Source organism: Microtus pennsylvanicus, chromosome 4 (assembly GCF_037038515.1).
Source record: "Microtus pennsylvanicus isolate mMicPen1 chromosome 4, mMicPen1.hap1, whole genome shotgun sequence".
In the NCBI taxonomy this organism is placed as follows: Eukaryota; Metazoa; Chordata; class Mammalia; order Rodentia; family Cricetidae; genus Microtus; species Microtus pennsylvanicus.
The window spans coordinates 73,174,377-73,192,617 of record NC_134582.1 but is presented as its reverse complement, the minus strand read 5'-3'; the positions used below and the strand labels follow the sequence as shown (position 1 = coordinate 73,192,617).

Here is an 18,241-nt window from a genome sequence, read left to right as displayed (position 1 = left end):
AAAGAGCTTTTCTTTTTCAAGAATTCCCCTGTTCTCCTTGATCTGCCTCTACTTCCTGTCTGGTTGTCCTGCCTATACTTCCTGCCTGGCTACTGACCAATCAACATTTATTTAATATATAATTGACAGACCACTGTCCCACACCATTTTTCTCCTCATTTACCTTTTCATTCCTCCTTTAAAAATTTTTTCATAGCTTTATAGGCTATTTCTAAGTCGTTGTCATGTGTTTCAGCTATGTTACACTTATTAGAGCCTACTGTAGCAGGGTTTCTAGGCTCCAGTCAATGCCAACACGAAGTTAATTAATGAATAAGAGAGAGTCTCAGCCCAGTTCAATGCAGTGAAGGAGCACATGGTGCCATTGCACTGCAGAGAGGGGCCAAGAACTGAAACTGGGGTCCAGCATTGGGGCAACATCTGTCAGGGTCCAGCCTCAACAGGGTTCACATGTTCCAGGGTAGGGGCATGTGGATTAGAAATATTCAAAGGAACAGAGATACACACTCACAGAAAACAGTTGGAAGGTCAATTCAGTGAATACTGAATTTGCCTGCATTTATTTTCCATATACTTATATAACCCAATCCAAAGGTAGGGGAAGAAGTCAAAAGATTGCTTCAACATGATACACAGAAGAAATAGAGCAGTTACGTGCCTCAGTGCCTGAAGCATCAAGAAACTTTTTCCTGAGTTAAGTATTCTGTTGTTTAGGCAGGACATGCAGCAATCACACCTTAGACCAAGCATCCTGAAAGCAGTCACACCTTGGGCCAAACATCCTGTCATCTCCTTGAAGAAACATAATATATCTGACCCCTCAGACCTTTGGTCAAGGTGCAACATATCCCCCTCTGTGGGTCATCTTAATACCCAAAGAACCAAGTAACCGCACCCTCGGCCAAGATATTTTATTAGTAGACACACCTCAAGCCAATCTTCTTGTCAATAGCCGTGAAGGAGAAAGAATAGGCATGAACTCTCTGATTTTCAGTCAAGGTGGAATGAAGATACTTCTGTGGACTTCCATGTTTGTGTTAGCTAAAACTTTCAAATCCAGATGTTGTCATAGATTCCTTAGAGCAGGGTTGCGGGTGGATAAAGAGAATCCCTAAAGCAAATCACAGCGATGAACAGTACATTCCATCAAGGAAAATCCACCCACTGTTTCTTCCAGACACCAACACAACACTGAGTCCCACTTCAAGGTGAATTGCATGCTTGACAACAAAAACGTAACTGCACAAATATATATATATATATATATATATATATATATATATATACAAAACTAGAAATGATACTTGAATTTTAATTTTTAAATGATTTTATTTCCACAGCATTAAAATTAAAAATAAAGTTACTGCAGTAATCATAAGCACTCATTAGATAGAGGCAGTTACAAATCTTATAATTTCAAATACTTGAAATCTCCCAGAATTCACATTGCAGTGTGGATCTTGAGAGACTCAGCATTTTAACACACTATGCAAAGGCTGGTCTTTGAAGTGGATACAACCTCTCTGGAAATGCAGTCTCCTGCTAACTGCTTCCACGTGGGCAGCAGGCTGCTCACACAAGAGGGTAGTGGCCATATGAAGCAATTCCACAGTGGTTGTTCCTGTCCTTGGCAATTTTCATGTAGCCGTCCATGCCCCAGCTTTTTCCCCAGCTGAAAGAAATCATATTCTATTTAGTAGAAATATTATCACATGCTGGATTTATTACAATAGGCAAGAGACCAACCTAACAAAATGATCAGGAAAGGCAGAGGGTCTATTCCTGAGTACTAAGAGGTGCTTCACACAGGCATGTAAAAACCACAGCAGGATGCCTTTCTAACATTACATGTTTCAGAACTATCAAATGTATCATATTTTAGAAAATCAATGTCACATACATGACATTGATACCCTTGAAACCAGTGAAGCAATGGGAATTCTATGATAACATATTGTTAGTAAGTTCTTAGGGCTATATGAGAGCTGAGAAAGTTAAAATCTGAGATCAGTTTCAAGAGCCCCGGGAAGGCCAGATTGACATTATAGTGTGCCGGTAACCCACATTCTTTGGACATAGACACAGAACATACCAAGAACATGCTGGCTAGGCAGACTTAATAGTGAATTATTAGATCAGCAAGAAACACTGCCTCAATATAGAAGGTATATAATGACTGGGAAACAATTGATGCCTGGAAGAATCTCCTGGATGAGATCCAGTGCAGTTAACCACTGAACCATCACTCCAGCCCCTGGAATTTCAAATACAGATTTTCAGGGCAATTTATACCTGTTCTTGATCAGCCAGTAGTTATTACCATCCGTTTCATTTCCCTCAAATCCATAGCCAACCACCAGAATTCCATGATTAACATCAGTACTGCTGCAGTTTGGCTCATGATAAATGCCTGGGAAATAACAGAAGCTGATGTGAGATGCACAGGACACCTGAGAGTGACCACAGCCACCAACAGTGGAAATATTTCAACACTCTCTGAAATTATATAAACTACAATCAGACTTCAGCTAAATAGAAACTGCAATCATGCTTGAACTCGATATAAACTACAGTCAGACTTGAGCTAGATGAATTGTTTGCAAGAATGCTAATACACACACACACACTCACACAGACACACATACACACAGTTTCACAGAAAACTGAAGAAATCCAAAGTAGTGAGTTTTATTGATAGCTATTGTCTGCATGCATATGAATTGACTCCTTAGAAGTTTGTAGATTTTCTACTAGTCTCATGCCAAGTTAAATTTAGAAGGCATAAATTATTTAATCAAAATGCTCTGTTATAATTTGATTTCAAACAATCAGTTTCTATAAACAACTAAAACATCCATGAAATGGAGAAGAGTTGAAAAATCAGCTAACCAATAAATTTTTTGAATAGGATACATTAGCTTTCATACGAGTGTGCATATCAGGAGAAATTCAGCACTCAGGACTATTTGGAGATGAGTAAAGTTCAGAAACTTAACCATTCACGTCATATTTTTTACTTAACAGCCAGTCTTAGAACTTGTCATAACACAAAGATGTCACAATTATTTTCTTCATTCGAAGGAAATATGCTAACCTTCATTGTAGAATGAAAAAGACTTCTGATACACATGCATTTCAGCAGCAATGGGTCCTTTAGTTGCTACAGCATCCATTAGGATATCCTCATCTTCTGGGAGGGTCACATATTCTCTGATTTTAGCAGCTACATTCTTAGGATTGTATCTGCATGGTCCTTCCTTTAAAAGTTAAAGAGATAAAGGACTCAGTTTCTTCCAACACTTGGCAGTTTGCAGCTGAGCACACAAATGTCTGGGTTATTGTAACTCATCCCAGGAAGTGAAATGGTACTAAAAGATCTAGAACTGAAAATAACTTCTCTTGTCTTCAATGACAACCAATAGTTCCCCCTATCCATAAGAAAATTTACTGTTCCAGACATCTGTATTATATGTTTAATAGTTTCTATGTTCTCGATGTACATGGAAGACAGTCATACCAAAATCATGATACCAAAACTTTACGCAAAGGATGATACTTAATGGCTGCGATGATGCTGTACAGAGAGATTCTACCATCCTATCTGAGTGCTGAAGATAGTGTATCATATCTACAGTTGTTCCTCACTACAGGTTGAGCTGAAATAACATGAGGTCCACTTACTTTTTTCTTATATGGGTAGGTCGCCTCAGCCTCCACACCTCCATTGTGCAAAACATACCGAAAAGCACGGTATATTTCACCAGATGCACAGCCATTGTTGCCATGAGGTTTAGAACAGTCCACTAGGTTCTGCACGCTCAGAGGAATGAGTTTGCCTGTCTTTTTGTACATTTGTCCTTCTATGGCACCAGTTGCAGCAAAAGCCCAACAAGAACCGCAATTGCCCTAGAGTGAAGAAAATATGGTCTTTCACAAACAAATACTAACTCAGCTAACAACATAGACATGTGAATAATTTGTGAACATGAGGAACTGGCAGTTGATAGATGCCTAGAAAGGAATTGGCAGTCTCCAAGAAAACTTGGATGCGGGTAGTATGCACATGCTCCTGTGGGTCCACCCCCGAACATATTTGTGAAAGACCTTTTGCTTTTATCGGTTATTAATGACAATATAATGACAATAGGGATGTGAACTCTACAATGAGATGTGGTAGAAGTGCATATCTGGATAATGTGTTTGCTGAACTGTCAAGATCAATATATATTGGAAAATATATGAAGATTTCAAAGAAGAAAATATATTATTTAAAAAATGAGTTCCAAGTCTCTCCTCATTCAATAAGAAAACAAAGATACTAATTTCTTTCCTCTTCAATATGGTTTAAAAAGAAGGGCAGGGGGCACTGTCAAACCTGGTGCCGCACAGGGGTCACATATCCTTCTTTTCGCCAATCCACAAATTTGGGTAAACCGCTAAGAGCTCGTTTCCAGATGCCCTTTCCCCTCTTTTGTGTTTTCATTGGGAAAGCAATCAACATTTTCTCGAATTCTTCATCAGTCTTCAAGGGAAAGTACATAAATGATTATAAAAGAAAAGACTCCGTGTAAAACACACAACAGAGCACAGTGTGACGTAATGCATGTCACGCTCACCATGTCACCAAAGGCGTTCATTTTCATGGTGTAGCCATTCTTCCCCAGGCCATTCTCCCCATTGTGAAGTTTAATCATTTTCATGTTCTTTTCCCATACTGTTCTCCTCAGTGCTTCTTCCTCCTGGATAAGAACATAATAGGTGACATTTCTTTATAATTAAACTCCTGTACAAGCTGATGTTGTGGATTTACTGTGCAGGTGATTAGAGGCCCAGGAGAGCTAGTCTAGGACACAATAGTCACACATTCTCCCCATACTGACGAAAGGGAATCTGGCTACCCATTGCTCACAATGGTTGTGATTAAGCAACCTCAGTGGTGGTAGTTGTGGTGGGACACTTATGACCTCTACTATGCCTAGACAGCTGCACTCTGGTGCCCTTCTGGACAGTTTCCAGGATACCAACCAGGCTGTATGATTTTTCATAGAGTATCTTCCACTCTTCCCATTTAGCATCCAAACCAGGATCAAGTGCCAAAACACGTGACCCAACTCCTAGGCACAGGATGACCAGGAAGATAGTAGGAATCATATCTGAAGAACCTGTATTAGAGAGAGAAATGAAGACATAATTACAGCAATGCTTTTATGTCTTCTTATTCCTTCATAAGAAATTAATCCATATGTGGTCAAGAAAAGTTGTTGAATTATTGTCCCAAATATTTTTTAAAAGATTGTAGAAGAAGGTCAAGGATGTGTTTGAACTGAGTCATCCACTGGTATTTATTAGATCCAATATAAAATGAAGAGCCTGTCCCCAGAATTCTAGCAGTGAAAACTTTTGGTGAACTGCATCTCACTATTTCAGAAATGTCTCCATCCTCTGTGAAAAACAGAAGCAAAAGACAACCATTTTCTTAGGATTTCACTGACTCATTTTTTATACCAAGCAAAACTTCTCTCACATGATATTGGATTCTACTTTCAAAATAGGTCAATAGTTGGGACTACATGATAACATAAGCATTTTTAATGTACAAAAAGTGGTAGGTTTGACTTTAACCCTCCCCTCTTCAATGAAACTTTGTGAAATATCTTCTATAAGAATGTTGGAAGAGTCATTTATTATTACTTGTGTTCTGCTGCTGGGAATACGCAATCAAACTCCCAACTCACTACCTATGTGAGGATAGCATCACATTAAAAACCAGAAGGAGGCCGGGACCATGGGAGTACGTGGAGTACAATACCAAGTTGATAGAGAGATTATCCATTTCTGAACTTGCAGGTTCTCAAAAGCAACACTGCCTAAAGACTTGATAGGAACACACCATCTGCTACTATGTCTGTCCGTGTGAAATGAAAACAGATCCATTCTGGAGTTATGTACAAGAGATGATCTCTTCTGGACCAGTATGTGCCAGTGATGTTTACTTGTGTAAATCTCTGAGGTCAGACTCAAACTTTTATGTAATGAGACCCTCCCTATAAAAGCAGACCCATAAGGCATGTAGTGTCTTCTTTACCTTTCCTACCCATTTCACTACACACTCCAGGGTTCCTAAGGGTTAGACTATTGCCTTTGGCATTTACTTGATTTTCCCTGGAGTCTCTCAACCCCCACCCCACAAGTACGTGACATTCTGCCTTGGAAAGTCATGGTCTTACCTCTCTGTCGTGACGGCTACTGCCTTCGTCCACTCCACAGTCTCAACTCCTCAGAGGTTGTTGAGGTTCCAGAGTCTAACACCGAAGTGACTTACCCATGCTATAGATCTCAAATATCTATCCATTTGAACCCACCCATCAATCATGCTCTCCCTTTGATTGGCTGTGTTACTGACGTGAATAATTCTCCAAGCACTAGTACTTCAGGCTCTTTCTGAGAGATAACCTCTCACTTTCCCTCTGGCATGGCTGTGGGATTCCTCTCTGGACAACAGGAAGCTGACTTGGTGAACCTTGTCAAAGCAAGTTGGATAGCAGTCCTGTAGGCTTTGGATCACAGTGTACTGAGCTTCTTGCTTTCTGATTACACTTTCTGGAAAAGATGTGTGATGTGCTCTTGCAGTTAGAATGGGCTGCTTTGTTTACCATCCCTGGCAGGAGTTAATCAATGCATTCTGTTTTGTGTTTCCTCCTCAGCTATGGTTGGATCCTAGAAAACACAGACTCTTGGGATGCCCTGTTTCTATATGTCCATGTGTAATACAGTTGGATATCACAAGACATTTAGGAGATATGAACCTCAAAGGGGCAAGTGGTTTTCAAGGTTGAAGTACAAGAGGGAAAATAAATGGCAGGCTCTGGCTGCATCTCTTGAAACTCTCTGACTTTTCTCTTTTGGATGTTACCTGGGCCTGCCATCTACAAGCACTATTTACCTAGCATTCTTTATTGTCCCAGCACAGCATCAATTCAAAGTTACTATATTTACTGCTTCAGGACCCATTCTTTTGGGCTCAGGGACAATTTTGATTTGCATTTCTCTGATGACTAAGGATGTTGAGCATTTCTTAAGTATCTTTCAGCCATTTTAGATTCCTCTGTTGACAGTTCTCTGTTTAGGTTTGTACTCCATTTTTTATTGGATTATTGAATATTGGACTTTTAAATGGTGTTGAGACTCTTACAGACCATAGAATATCTTTAATTTGGAATGAATGCATTTCTGCATTCTGATGTATCTATGAGCCTATGGTTCCAGGGAGGGGAATTAGATGATATGGAAGAGAATATCTTTCCCACAAGCTCACAGGTTTGAACGCTTGTTCACTAGTCAATAAAACTATCTGAAGGGATTAGGAGGTATAGCTTTGATGGAGGAAATCCATCGCTAGGAGTTGGTTTTGAGGTTTCAAAAGCACATGCCAAGTCCAGTATCACTCGAATGTGAAATTCTGTTGCTTATCTAGTACCATGCCTGCCTGCCTTTATAATGCTGTGCTCCCTGCCATGATAAAAATGGGCAATGCCCCTGAAACTGTAAGACCCATTTAAATATCTTCCTTTATAGGTGTTTCCACAGTCATGTCGTCTCTCTGTAATGGCAGAACACTGACTAAGATAGGCCATTTGATTATTTAAATGGAGACTGCACTTTCATTTCATGATGGCCCCCACCTAAATAATCACACAGAAACTGTATTAAGTACAACACAGTTTGACTAATGACTCAGGCATATTCCTTGTCAGCTCTTACACCATAAATTACACTCTGTATTGTCACATGCTGCAGCATATTGATAATGATTTGGCAACTTTCTCCTTCAGAGACGACACAAGATCTCCTCAAGTCCACGTACACTCTTCATGTATCTTTGTTTTAATTTCCTGCCTAGTGGTATTTTGACTGACCATAGGTGAATACATCTTTATTCATCAACCAGTAAAAGAACACATATACCAAAGGACATACCACATCATGATTCCAAGAGATGAAACTCATTCTTAGAACTAGGTTTTAATTGGTAACATATCATGTTTAGGTAATGTACTATCTCCTCTAATACAAGATGACCCACTTGTGTTTCTTTTATGTGTATATGTATTTTCATACACTTCTATCATAGTTTGTTTATATGGCTTTTAAGTCTGGCGATGGATGGAGATAGAGACAGAGACCCACACTGGAGCACTGGACTGAGCTCCCAATGTCCTAATTAGGAGCAGAAGGAGGGAGAACATGAGCAAAGGAGTCAGGACCACGAGGGGTGCACCCACCCACTGAGACAGTGGAGCTGATCTATTGGGAGCTCACCAAGGCCAGCTGGACTGTGACTGAAAAAGCATGGGATAAAACCGGACTCTCTGAATATGGCAGACAATGAGGGCTGATGAGAAGCCAAGGACAATGGCATGGGGTTTTGATCCTACTTCATGTTCTGGCTTTGTGGGAGCCTAGCCAGTTTGTATGTTCACCTTCCTAGACCAGGATGGAGTGGGGAGGACTTTGGACTTTCCACAGGGCAGGGAACCCTGACTGCTCTTCAGACTGGAGAGGGAGGGAGAGAGGAGTTGGGGGAGGGGGAGAGGAGTGGGAGGAGGGGGAGGGAAATGGGAGGCTGGGAGGAGGCGGAAATTTTTTTCAATAAAAAAATAATAAAAAATAACAACAAAACAAAACTTAAGTATTAGTTATTTATCCAAATATTTCTTCCTCTGCTCAGAGTGAAAAATGTTTAAGACAGAGAAAGTAACAAATCATTATGTTCATAAGTGATTGAAATCTTTATTCTCTGAATCTGTAAATAAGACCTGACATGGCTCGATTCAGAGCTCCAAGTATCTATTAATGCTGTCTAAATCCTTGTATCATTCTATGTCAAGCAGCAATTCTGATGGCCTTTATTTCTATCTGAGCACTCATAATATCTAATTGAGATAATTTCCTACCAGATACCCTCTGAAACTGGCTCAACTTTACCAGTCTGTAGCAAGTTTCTGTACTTCTACTTAGTCAGAATCCCTTTATGCCAATTATTTTCATTCTTCATAATAATTTTCTTCTATTGAGCTCCAATATTCTCCTTGGCAACAAAATCTCCTTACATGGGTTATTTCAATGCTAAGACCTCTGCCTCAGTTGAGGAGTGTGTCGTTCTTAAATATATTCTGTATTGCGTGAGTGTCAAAGATCATTTTTCTCTTCTAAGAAGTTTGCGTTGATATTATTCAATTTATCTCCAGGCACCCTTATGAAATGGACATGACAAAGTTTTAGAGATTTAGATTCTCATCTAATGTGTCCTTCAGAATCACATTTGGTATGCTTGGTACTCTGAACCTACAGAGTTGAGTTTGTCAAGCAAATCATGAAGAAAGGTTCAGAGATAAGGATAGTAGACATATTTCTTGCTGAGCTTGAATTTTTAATGCTTGTGAGCATGACATACATTGAAGTTATTTCCTCCCATTAGAAAGTTAAGTGTCAGCACCCTCTACCTATAGCCCCCACTGCTTTTAATACCTACATATGTAAAGTTAGTCATATAAGGCAGTTCGTTATCTACACAATGATTCTTTTCTATGAGGTCATGGTTGATAGCACAGTCTGTCATCCTTCAGAACTGCTAGGAAAACTTTTAAAAATAAACTCCACATCTACAGAATGAAACCCCTGGGGAATTATATCCAGGCTCAAGAACCTAATGTAGTTATGAGCACCATTGAAGTTTGGAAATCACTTTTGTGGAGTTTTTGACAAATGAGAGGAAGAGCAAGTATAAACTTCTTAGCACAAGAACAACAGCAACATGGCGGGAATAAATTTTATCCTTGCTCTGATTTCCATGACTGCCAAGTCCTCACAAATGGGGTTGACTTCCTCCTGGAACAACGTCATGACAGTGCATATGTATCATATGCACTAGTGTGCAACCAGATATCATCAATGGAGGTGTATATACAGCCTAGCATATATGGCATAAAAATTGAAATGTTCACTTTGAGATGAAAACTATTATATCATGAATATCTCAATAAAATATTACACTTATGCCTACATAAAAATAAATTAATAAAGTACGTCATTTTTAGGTCATTATTTTTCAATTGACTTAATAATTTAAAATTATTCACAATTTTAAATAATAATGGATTGTAGAATCTGAGAAGGAAGGAATGACAAGAACTCCTTCCTCCTCATACACCCATCTCTGCAGCTAAACATAGAAGATCAAATTCAGCCAGGGGATGGAGGTGCACCCCTTTAATCCCAGCATTCGGGAGGCAGAGGCAGGTGGATCTCTCTCTGTGAGTTCAAGGCCAGCTTGGTCTACAAAGAGCTAGTTCCAGGACAGGCTCCAAAAGCTACAGAGAAACTCTGTCTTGAAAATAAAAACAAAAAAAAAGAGCAAATTCACACTGTAATCTGAATTTCCATGCAAAGTTCTAGAAGCATTCACTCTTTTTTTGCTCCCTTCAATTGTGTAACCTATTCTTCAGACTCTAATAGATACCACTAAGGCCCATCTTTAGGGACAAAATGGTCAGAATACAAGCAGACAACTGAGTGACCTTACATCAGGAAATTACAGTGAACCTTAGCTTGCAAAGGTCTACAGATGAACTTCCATCACTCTGTTTCAGTAGCCAATGATTCTGGACCTTCGGTCAGGTACTTGCTGAGCCCTTAGAGAAAGACACAATCAGCAGGAAAGGAAGCCTTGGGCCAAAACAGTCAAATCCTCCTGAGTCACATCTATCCAGGTGCCTCCTAAGAGACATAAGGGGGACCTGTTCTTTTTTTTCTGCCTCATGTCTCTACCTTCCTTACACTCTTTCACTTCCTTATCTTCCTCAATAAAATGTGCCTGGTAAAAATGCAATAGAGAAAAAATTCTTGGCAGAGTTAACACCTTGATATATTGCTCATGAATAAGCTACAAGGAACATCCTCACAGTCTAAAACCCTGACGAGGCTCCATGGGCACCTCACTGCTTCAGAAGCATCACTGCTGTTCTGACTCCTTGGCGTCAAGGAGGCATTTCATCTGTAAGGGCAAACAAGCTATTTCTGGCACCAGCGACAATGCTCAAGTACCAAAATTACAGCATCTTCATTGCTGAGTGCTCAGGCATATGGGCTGTAGGTGCTAGGCCATTAGGGTGTCCACACCACAGGATTTGTCTTTTCAATATAGTCAACTTATCCACACCAGCATTTCTTATAATGTCACGTTAATATAAAAGGTGCACAGAGTATTATCATGATAATGTAAGAGTTACCAAGCGGGAACCAATTGTAGTGCAGAAATGCTGCTGCATGGTCCCACTGGTTAATTTCCTCCAGTAAGAACACTTTGGGAGATTGCAAGACTGATCTCCATTTGCCACTAAAGTCCTTCATTCATGGTAAGACGGGCAGTTTGACTTTCAGTACATCCTTGTGAGCTATGGCTGCTAGGTAGGACTGTGTGGGCCCAACCACAGTGCTGTCTTCATGTCATGGGAGCACAGTGGTGTCATCCTGCAGACCATTCCCATACTTCCATGTTTTTAATGCTTCCATCAGGCAATAGCTTTGCACTATTTGAACTCACTACTTCAGGCTGGTTGTCTGGCACATCAGGACCACCTTAGATATACCTCATTAGCACCTCATAGATATGTCCTCGGCTAGGCTCCTATCTGAGCTCCTTAGTATGCCTGGAGCTTGCGTGGTTCACCCCAGAGTTGCCCGGTGCAAACTTCCATCTCACATAAACTGCATTATTTCTAGCTGCCCCGCACCAAGGCCCCTGTCTGCACTCTATGCGCTAGAACCCAGTTCGTGAGCTTTGGGCAAGGGGCTGGAGGCTGTGGAAACACACGCAGAGACAGACCAACACACGGACCTCCAATCACTGGTACAAAAGCCCTTCTTTAATAGCACCATGGATGCTTAAATACACTGCAGTCAATGGCCAACAGGTGAAAATCCCATCCTCTGATCCTCTAGGCTAGGCACAGCTTCTAGTAACTTCAATTAGAAGGCTGTAGACAGGGAAGAGCAGCTGAAAGCCAGGACTCAATTAGTCCAAACATCTCCCCCCTAAATTTTTTATAAAGCAGAAGACCCTCCTGTCTTAGGTCATCTCAGAAGAGTAAACCCCTACCCATCTTTGGGAGGCCCCTTCCCTGTCTTAGGTGGGCCCTCTTCCGTAGAAGTTGCCCATCTGTGGAGGAGTCTTCATTGTTGGTGCAGTATTTGCAAGCAAACCTGGAGTACATTCAAGTTACTGGCCAACAGGCTCAGAAGGACTTGCCATTAAAATAAGCCTCACTGTGAGAATATAAATAAGTTATTCACAGCTTAGTGAGACAGATTTTATAGTAGGATTCTACTGAGAAACAAGAGGAGGTAAGTGGAAAAGATGCAAAAACCAGCAAGTGGAGAAGAAAGTTCATTTGAGATCTTTCACTTTAGACACCACATGCTCTCTAGAAGTGTTGACAGTCTTGCCACTGAGCTGATATTCAACAAGAAGTGGCTTCTGACCTAAAATGAGTATTCTTTGCTAACAAACACTGTTTAAAGTCTATGTTCCCTCTGTTTCTTTCTCAAAATTAGGGGTAAAGATCACTAACCAATCCTGTCATGTTGGATGTCTCATAAGGATTTCTCATGCATGCCAAGATTGTTTTTTTTTTGCCCTGCAGTATAATTGCTCTAAATTCTTTTTTTAAATATTTTTTTTATTGAGAAAAGGAAAAAAAAAGTTTCCCCCTCCTCCCACCCTTTTCCCCCTCCCCCCACTCCTCTCCCCCTCCCTCTCCAGTCCAAAGAGCAGTCAGGGTTCCCTGCCCTGTGGAAAGTCCAAGGTCCTCCCCCCTCCGTCCATGTCTAGGAAGGTGAACATCCAAACTGGCTAGGCTCCCACAAAGCCAGCACATTACGTAGGATCAAAACCCGTGCCATTGTCCTTGGCTTCTCATCAGCCCTCATTGTTCGCCATGTTCAGAGAGTCCGGTTTTATCCCATGCTTTTTCAGTCATAGTCCAGCTGGCCTTGGTGAGCTCCCAATAGATCAGCTCCACTGTCTCAGTGGGTGGGTGCACCCCTCGTGGTCCTGACTTCCTTGCTCATGTTCTCCCTCCTTCTGCTCCTCATTGGGACCTTGGGAGCTCAGTCCAGTGCTCCAGTGTGGGTCTCTGTCTCTATCTCCATCCATCACCAGATGAAGGTTCTAGGATGATATGCAAGATATTCGTCAGTATTGCTATAGGATAGGGTCGTTTCAGGTTCCCTATCCTCATCTGCCCAAGGAACTAACTGGGGACATCGCCTTGGGCTCCTGGGAGCCACTCTAGGTTCAAGTCTCTTGCCAACCCTAAGGTGGCTCCGTTAACTAAGAATTGTGCTTCCGTGCTCCCCTATCCAGCCTTCCTTTATCCCAATCATCCTGCTTCCCCAAGTTCCCCTCATCCTCCCCTTCTCACTTTTCTCTCCCCATCTCCCCTTACCCCCAACCCACCTCACCCCAAGATCCCACTTTTCTCCCTGGCAATTTTGTCTACTTCCCATAGGCAAGAGGATAACTATATGTTTTTCCTTGGGTTCACCTTCTTATTTAGCTTCTTTAGGTTCACCAATTGTAGACTCCGTGACCCTTATTTATGGCTAGAAACCAATTATGAGTGAGTACATCCCATGTTCATCTTTTTGGGTCTGGGTTACCTCACTCAGGATAGTGTTTTCTATTTCCATCCATTTGCATGCAAAATTTGAGAAGTCATTGTTTTTTACTGCAGCGTAGTACTCTAATGTGAATATATTCCACACTTTATTCATCCATTCTTCCATTGAAGGGCATCTAGGTTGTTTCCAGGTTCTGGCTATTACAAATAATACTGCTATGAACATAGTTGAACAAATGCTTTTGTCATATGATCGGGCATCTCTTGGGTATATTCCCAAGAGTGGTATTGCTTACAAATTTCAATTCTTCATTCTGAAGTTTTCTCACATGACATATAGAGCCTGGAAATAACTAATAGAATGATTACCATCCAGCTCCCTCTGTGTCTGAGAATACCATAGAGAAGTCAGAAGGAGTAGCTCCTCCAGAAAGGATGGAAGACTTGAAAGCATATGTATAACTTTTGAAGCTAGAATCAGCTTGGCACAACTTGGTAACATGGGGGAGGCCAGTTAAACTCAATTAACACATATATCTTTTGAATACACCCATGAATGAATAACTGAGGTCACTGAGCATAAGGAAATGACAAGAAATCCTTGATCCTCTTCACCACTACAAGTTTTTCACAATAAATCATACATATACCATCTATGTGGCTAACCATAGAAGACTGAGTTGACAATGTAGTTTGTATTGGCTTGGTTATCCCTAAAGACATCTCTTTATTTGTTCCCTTCCAAATGTATAGATACATTCTTCAAATTCTAGCGTATACCACTAAATCCTTCCCCTGGCAGTATATGTTAGCTGTGGGCACAAAATGGTCAGAATTCATGCAGAGACTTGAGTGATCTTGCATCTGGCAACTACAGTGGACCCCAGCTTGGAAAGACGTACAGAGAACTTGCATCACTCTGTGTCCCAGTGACAAATGATCCTGGACGTTGGGCCAGATACTTTCTGAGCCCTAAGAGATAGATACAATCAGCAATAATGAGCTAGTCAACAGGAAAGGAAGCCTTGGGCCAAAACAATCCACCACTCCTGAGTCACAATCCACCCAAGGGCCTCCGGATAGACGTAAGGAGAACCTATACTCTCTTTCTCTGTCATGTAGCTGACTTCCTTATACCCTTTCACTTCTATACCTTCCTCACTAAAATGTCCTTTGCCTGTTAAGAACCAAACAGGGAAAAATTACTCAGCAGATTTATGACTTCAATATAATATTTGTTTTTTAATAAGGAACATCCTCCACATTTTAAAATTTGACCAGAAATTAGGGGTACCTCAACTCCTTGAATGAATAAATCACTGCTACCCTGAAATCCTAGCCAGAAGGATGTATTTCACCTGTAAGGGCAAGCAAACTCTTCCTTGGCATCAAGGATTATGCTTAGACATCAAAATGACCCCACCTTTTTCCACAGTCAATGAGCCTATGAGCCCCAAGGCGCTAAGTAACCAAGGCATTCACACAAGATTTGCCTTTTGAATATATAAGCTTTACGCAGATAAACATTCATTATAATACCGTGGTAACATAAAAGTTAAGCAGACATCTCACCAAGCAGGAGCAGCTGTTGTGCAGAAATGCTGCTGATTGGTTTTCCTGGGGGAACTCTCCATTGAGGATGCTTTGGAAGCTTTCAGGCTTGCCCCACGTCTGCTGTGAAGTCCTTCAATGTCAGTCTAGGACAATGGCACTGATGGAAGTCCAGGAGCTTCTTGTGAGCTTAGGTCAAGGGCTATGACTGACAGACAGACCTGTATGAGCCCCATAACAGTGTTGAAACTTCAAAGACCAAGACAAAGAACAGATTTCTAAGTCCTCTTTCATGTGAATAATGAAGCTCATGGAAGTCTAGAACATTCAGGAGCTTCTCATGAGCTTAGGTCAATGGCTATGACTGATAGACAGGCCTGTGTGAGCCCAGTGACAATGTTGAAAGTTCAGAGTTCTCTGAGACCAAGACAATACACAGATTCTTAAGTCCTCTTTCATGTGGGTATAAGCACAAAACTAGAGAAGTTATGTTTCAAGAGCTCAGTGGTATGATTCTACAGCCCATTCCCAAAGTTTCAGTAAGCTTATCATTGAACTATGCAATAGCTTTGTGCTATCAGAGATCATAGTTTGGGATTGGTTCACTAGCATCTCAGTGCCACCTGGGCGTTCCCTCATTAGCATACCATAGCTAAGTTCTAGGATAGGCTCCTAGCTGAGTTTTCTAGTAGCCTGCTTGTAACTTGTGTCTTAGGCCTAGTTCTTACCAGAGATGCCTGGTGCAAATTTGTATATCATGCTTTTCATTATTCCTACTTAAGCATAATGTTTTGTAAGTTAACAAAAATGCTTTTTAAGTTATGTTTCTTACACTTAAGGAATCATAATATCCAGATACATGTTTGGGGAACGTGTGTTTCTTCATAGACACAATACACTCCTCCATCACTTAGTGTCTAAATTATCAGACACAAAATCTAGGAACCTTGCAACAATAGACAGCATCCTTTCCTGCCTCTGGACTTCCCCATAATCTACAGAATGCATTGAAGAGCATATTAAGCTCTGAGCATTCAATGGTACTTACATCTCAAGCTTCCAAATGCCACTACAATGCTCAAAAGCAACAGTCAGGACTATCATAGCAACTCCCCATTTTCCTGTCGCCTATCTCTGTTCTGCTTTGGCTTCTGTCACTATGCTAGACTCATGACCCAAAGAAAACTGGGTGATAATAGGGTTCATTTCACAGTTTTTACTCCATTATTTAGGGAAGTCAAGGTATAGAACTCAAAGCATAAGTTTGGTGGAGAAAACAAGCCCAAATGCCCAGTATTTATTTACTTTTAGGCTCACGTTCAATGGCAATTCCTTTATACCCCAGGTTGGCCTGTGTAAGGATGGTATAATCTCAAGTGGGCTGAGTCCCTCCACATCAATTCGTTGTCAACAAAATGCCCAAAACACATGCCCTCAGGCCAATCCTATGGAAGTTATATTTCAAATATGGTTTCCTTTTCCATTTATGCCCAGTTGACAAACAAGATTTTGCCATCAGAGCACTTAGCAGACTCAGTTCTGATACGCTGCAACATGGAAAGGTTTTTATTGTCCTTCATCACTGTGAGATGCTTTTGCTGGGCAAGGCAGCCTGGATTGGCATCTGAGGGCTCTTAGGACTTGGAGCACATTTCTCTAAGACCTCCTGTCTTTTAAATTTTCTATTAAGACGTCACCTCTTATTATGCTGGGTTTGTCCTTGTTTGTGATGCATCAGAAAAATTCCACAAACCACATCATAGTTAAAAACATTAAATATGCAAACTGAGAAAAGGTATTGAAAATTACCAGAGAAAAGGCACAAATCACAAACAAGTGTTCTGTGTGCTCCTTGGTGTATCATTTCTTGGCTTGGGAAGTTTGGGGAAGCTTTCTTCTATGATCTTGTTGAATGTCAGTTCTACAACATTTACATGGGATTTGCCTTTTCCTTCTATGCCTGTGATTGGTAGATGTCTTTTCATAATCTTCCAAACTTCTACATATTCCTTTTTGGTGTTTTTGGTTTGGTTTTAATCATTATTTTTCACTGATGGTCTACATCTTCTACTTTTATCCAAGGCCTGATAACATTTTCAATTGATCCAGCCTGCCTCTATTCTGCCCTGCAATTGGCCTGGACAGCTTCTTTTTCTAAATAAAAGGAAGCTTTTAACTTTAACAGAGTAAAATTAGATATAACAAAACAGGTATCAAGCAATAATTACAGTTATAATATTTTTTGTGTCTAAAGTTTTATATAATTTGTCTTTTACCATAACCAAGGAAAACTATAACTATAACTATTTAGTCTTTAAATCCATCAAAGACACCAGAAGATACAATAATACCTAAGTAAACAGGTAGTGCATTGTAAGCAACTTGCAAATAATAAATAAAACATATCCACAGCATAGAAAGAGGAATCCCACATTATTTTTTCTCCTATAAATTTAAAAAATAATACACACATGTAGATATGTGCTTAAATACACACTAGACCAGTTTAATCATAATATATTAGAATTATTTAAATATCAAAATAAAATAATTTTTCCTATCAACACAAAGCAGGTATATCAATTACTAAACATAAGATTGGTGTATATCTATCAGTTTTCAAATGTAGGAAGACTAAAATAAGGTATTTAAACAATTACATTTCTAAAATTATCTTTATGTTCCATATTGAAGTATGTAACTTATACAATCATATCAACTTTCACTATTTATATATTCTATTTTCCTTGTTAGTGACCCTGACTACATTGTAATTAAAAGTGGCTAGACTTTAAGAAAACTTTTAAATTTCAGTTTATTCAACCACTGTTTTGAACAATGTTTACTAGCATTTTAGTTTCAAAACAAAATACTCCTGCCAAACTTTCTATTTCGACATTCCCACGCACTGAAAGCACTTTAGACATTCCCAGTTCAGTCATTAGATAGCCCCATGCTTGTCACATTCTGTAAACACCTCTTACAGGTGTTGTTATGTAAAAGATCTGTCC

At 40.2% G+C, this 18,241-nt stretch overlaps 1 protein-coding gene across 2 annotated transcripts; it reads right to left on the bottom strand.

The window, feature by feature from the left end:
- Positions 1–1,572: 1,572 nt before the first annotated feature.
- LOC142848729 (cathepsin Q-like) lies at positions 1,573–5,151 on the bottom strand. 2 transcript variants are annotated; one of them, XM_075970912.1, is made up of 7 exons: positions 5,026–5,151; positions 4,617–4,739; positions 4,376–4,522; positions 3,682–3,906; positions 3,095–3,257; positions 2,293–2,410; positions 1,573–1,672 (listed from the first exon to the last, which is right to left on the bottom strand). In XM_075970912.1, the coding sequence occupies exons 1-7, from the start codon at positions 5,149–5,151 to the stop codon at positions 1,573–1,575; spliced, it is 1,002 nt and encodes a 333-aa protein (XP_075827027.1). The 2 variants fall into 2 exon arrangements, with proteins under 2 accessions (XP_075827027.1, XP_075827029.1); XM_075970914.1 differs by having other exon boundaries at positions 4,617–4,736.
- Between the last annotated feature and the right edge of the window lie 13,090 nt (positions 5,152–18,241).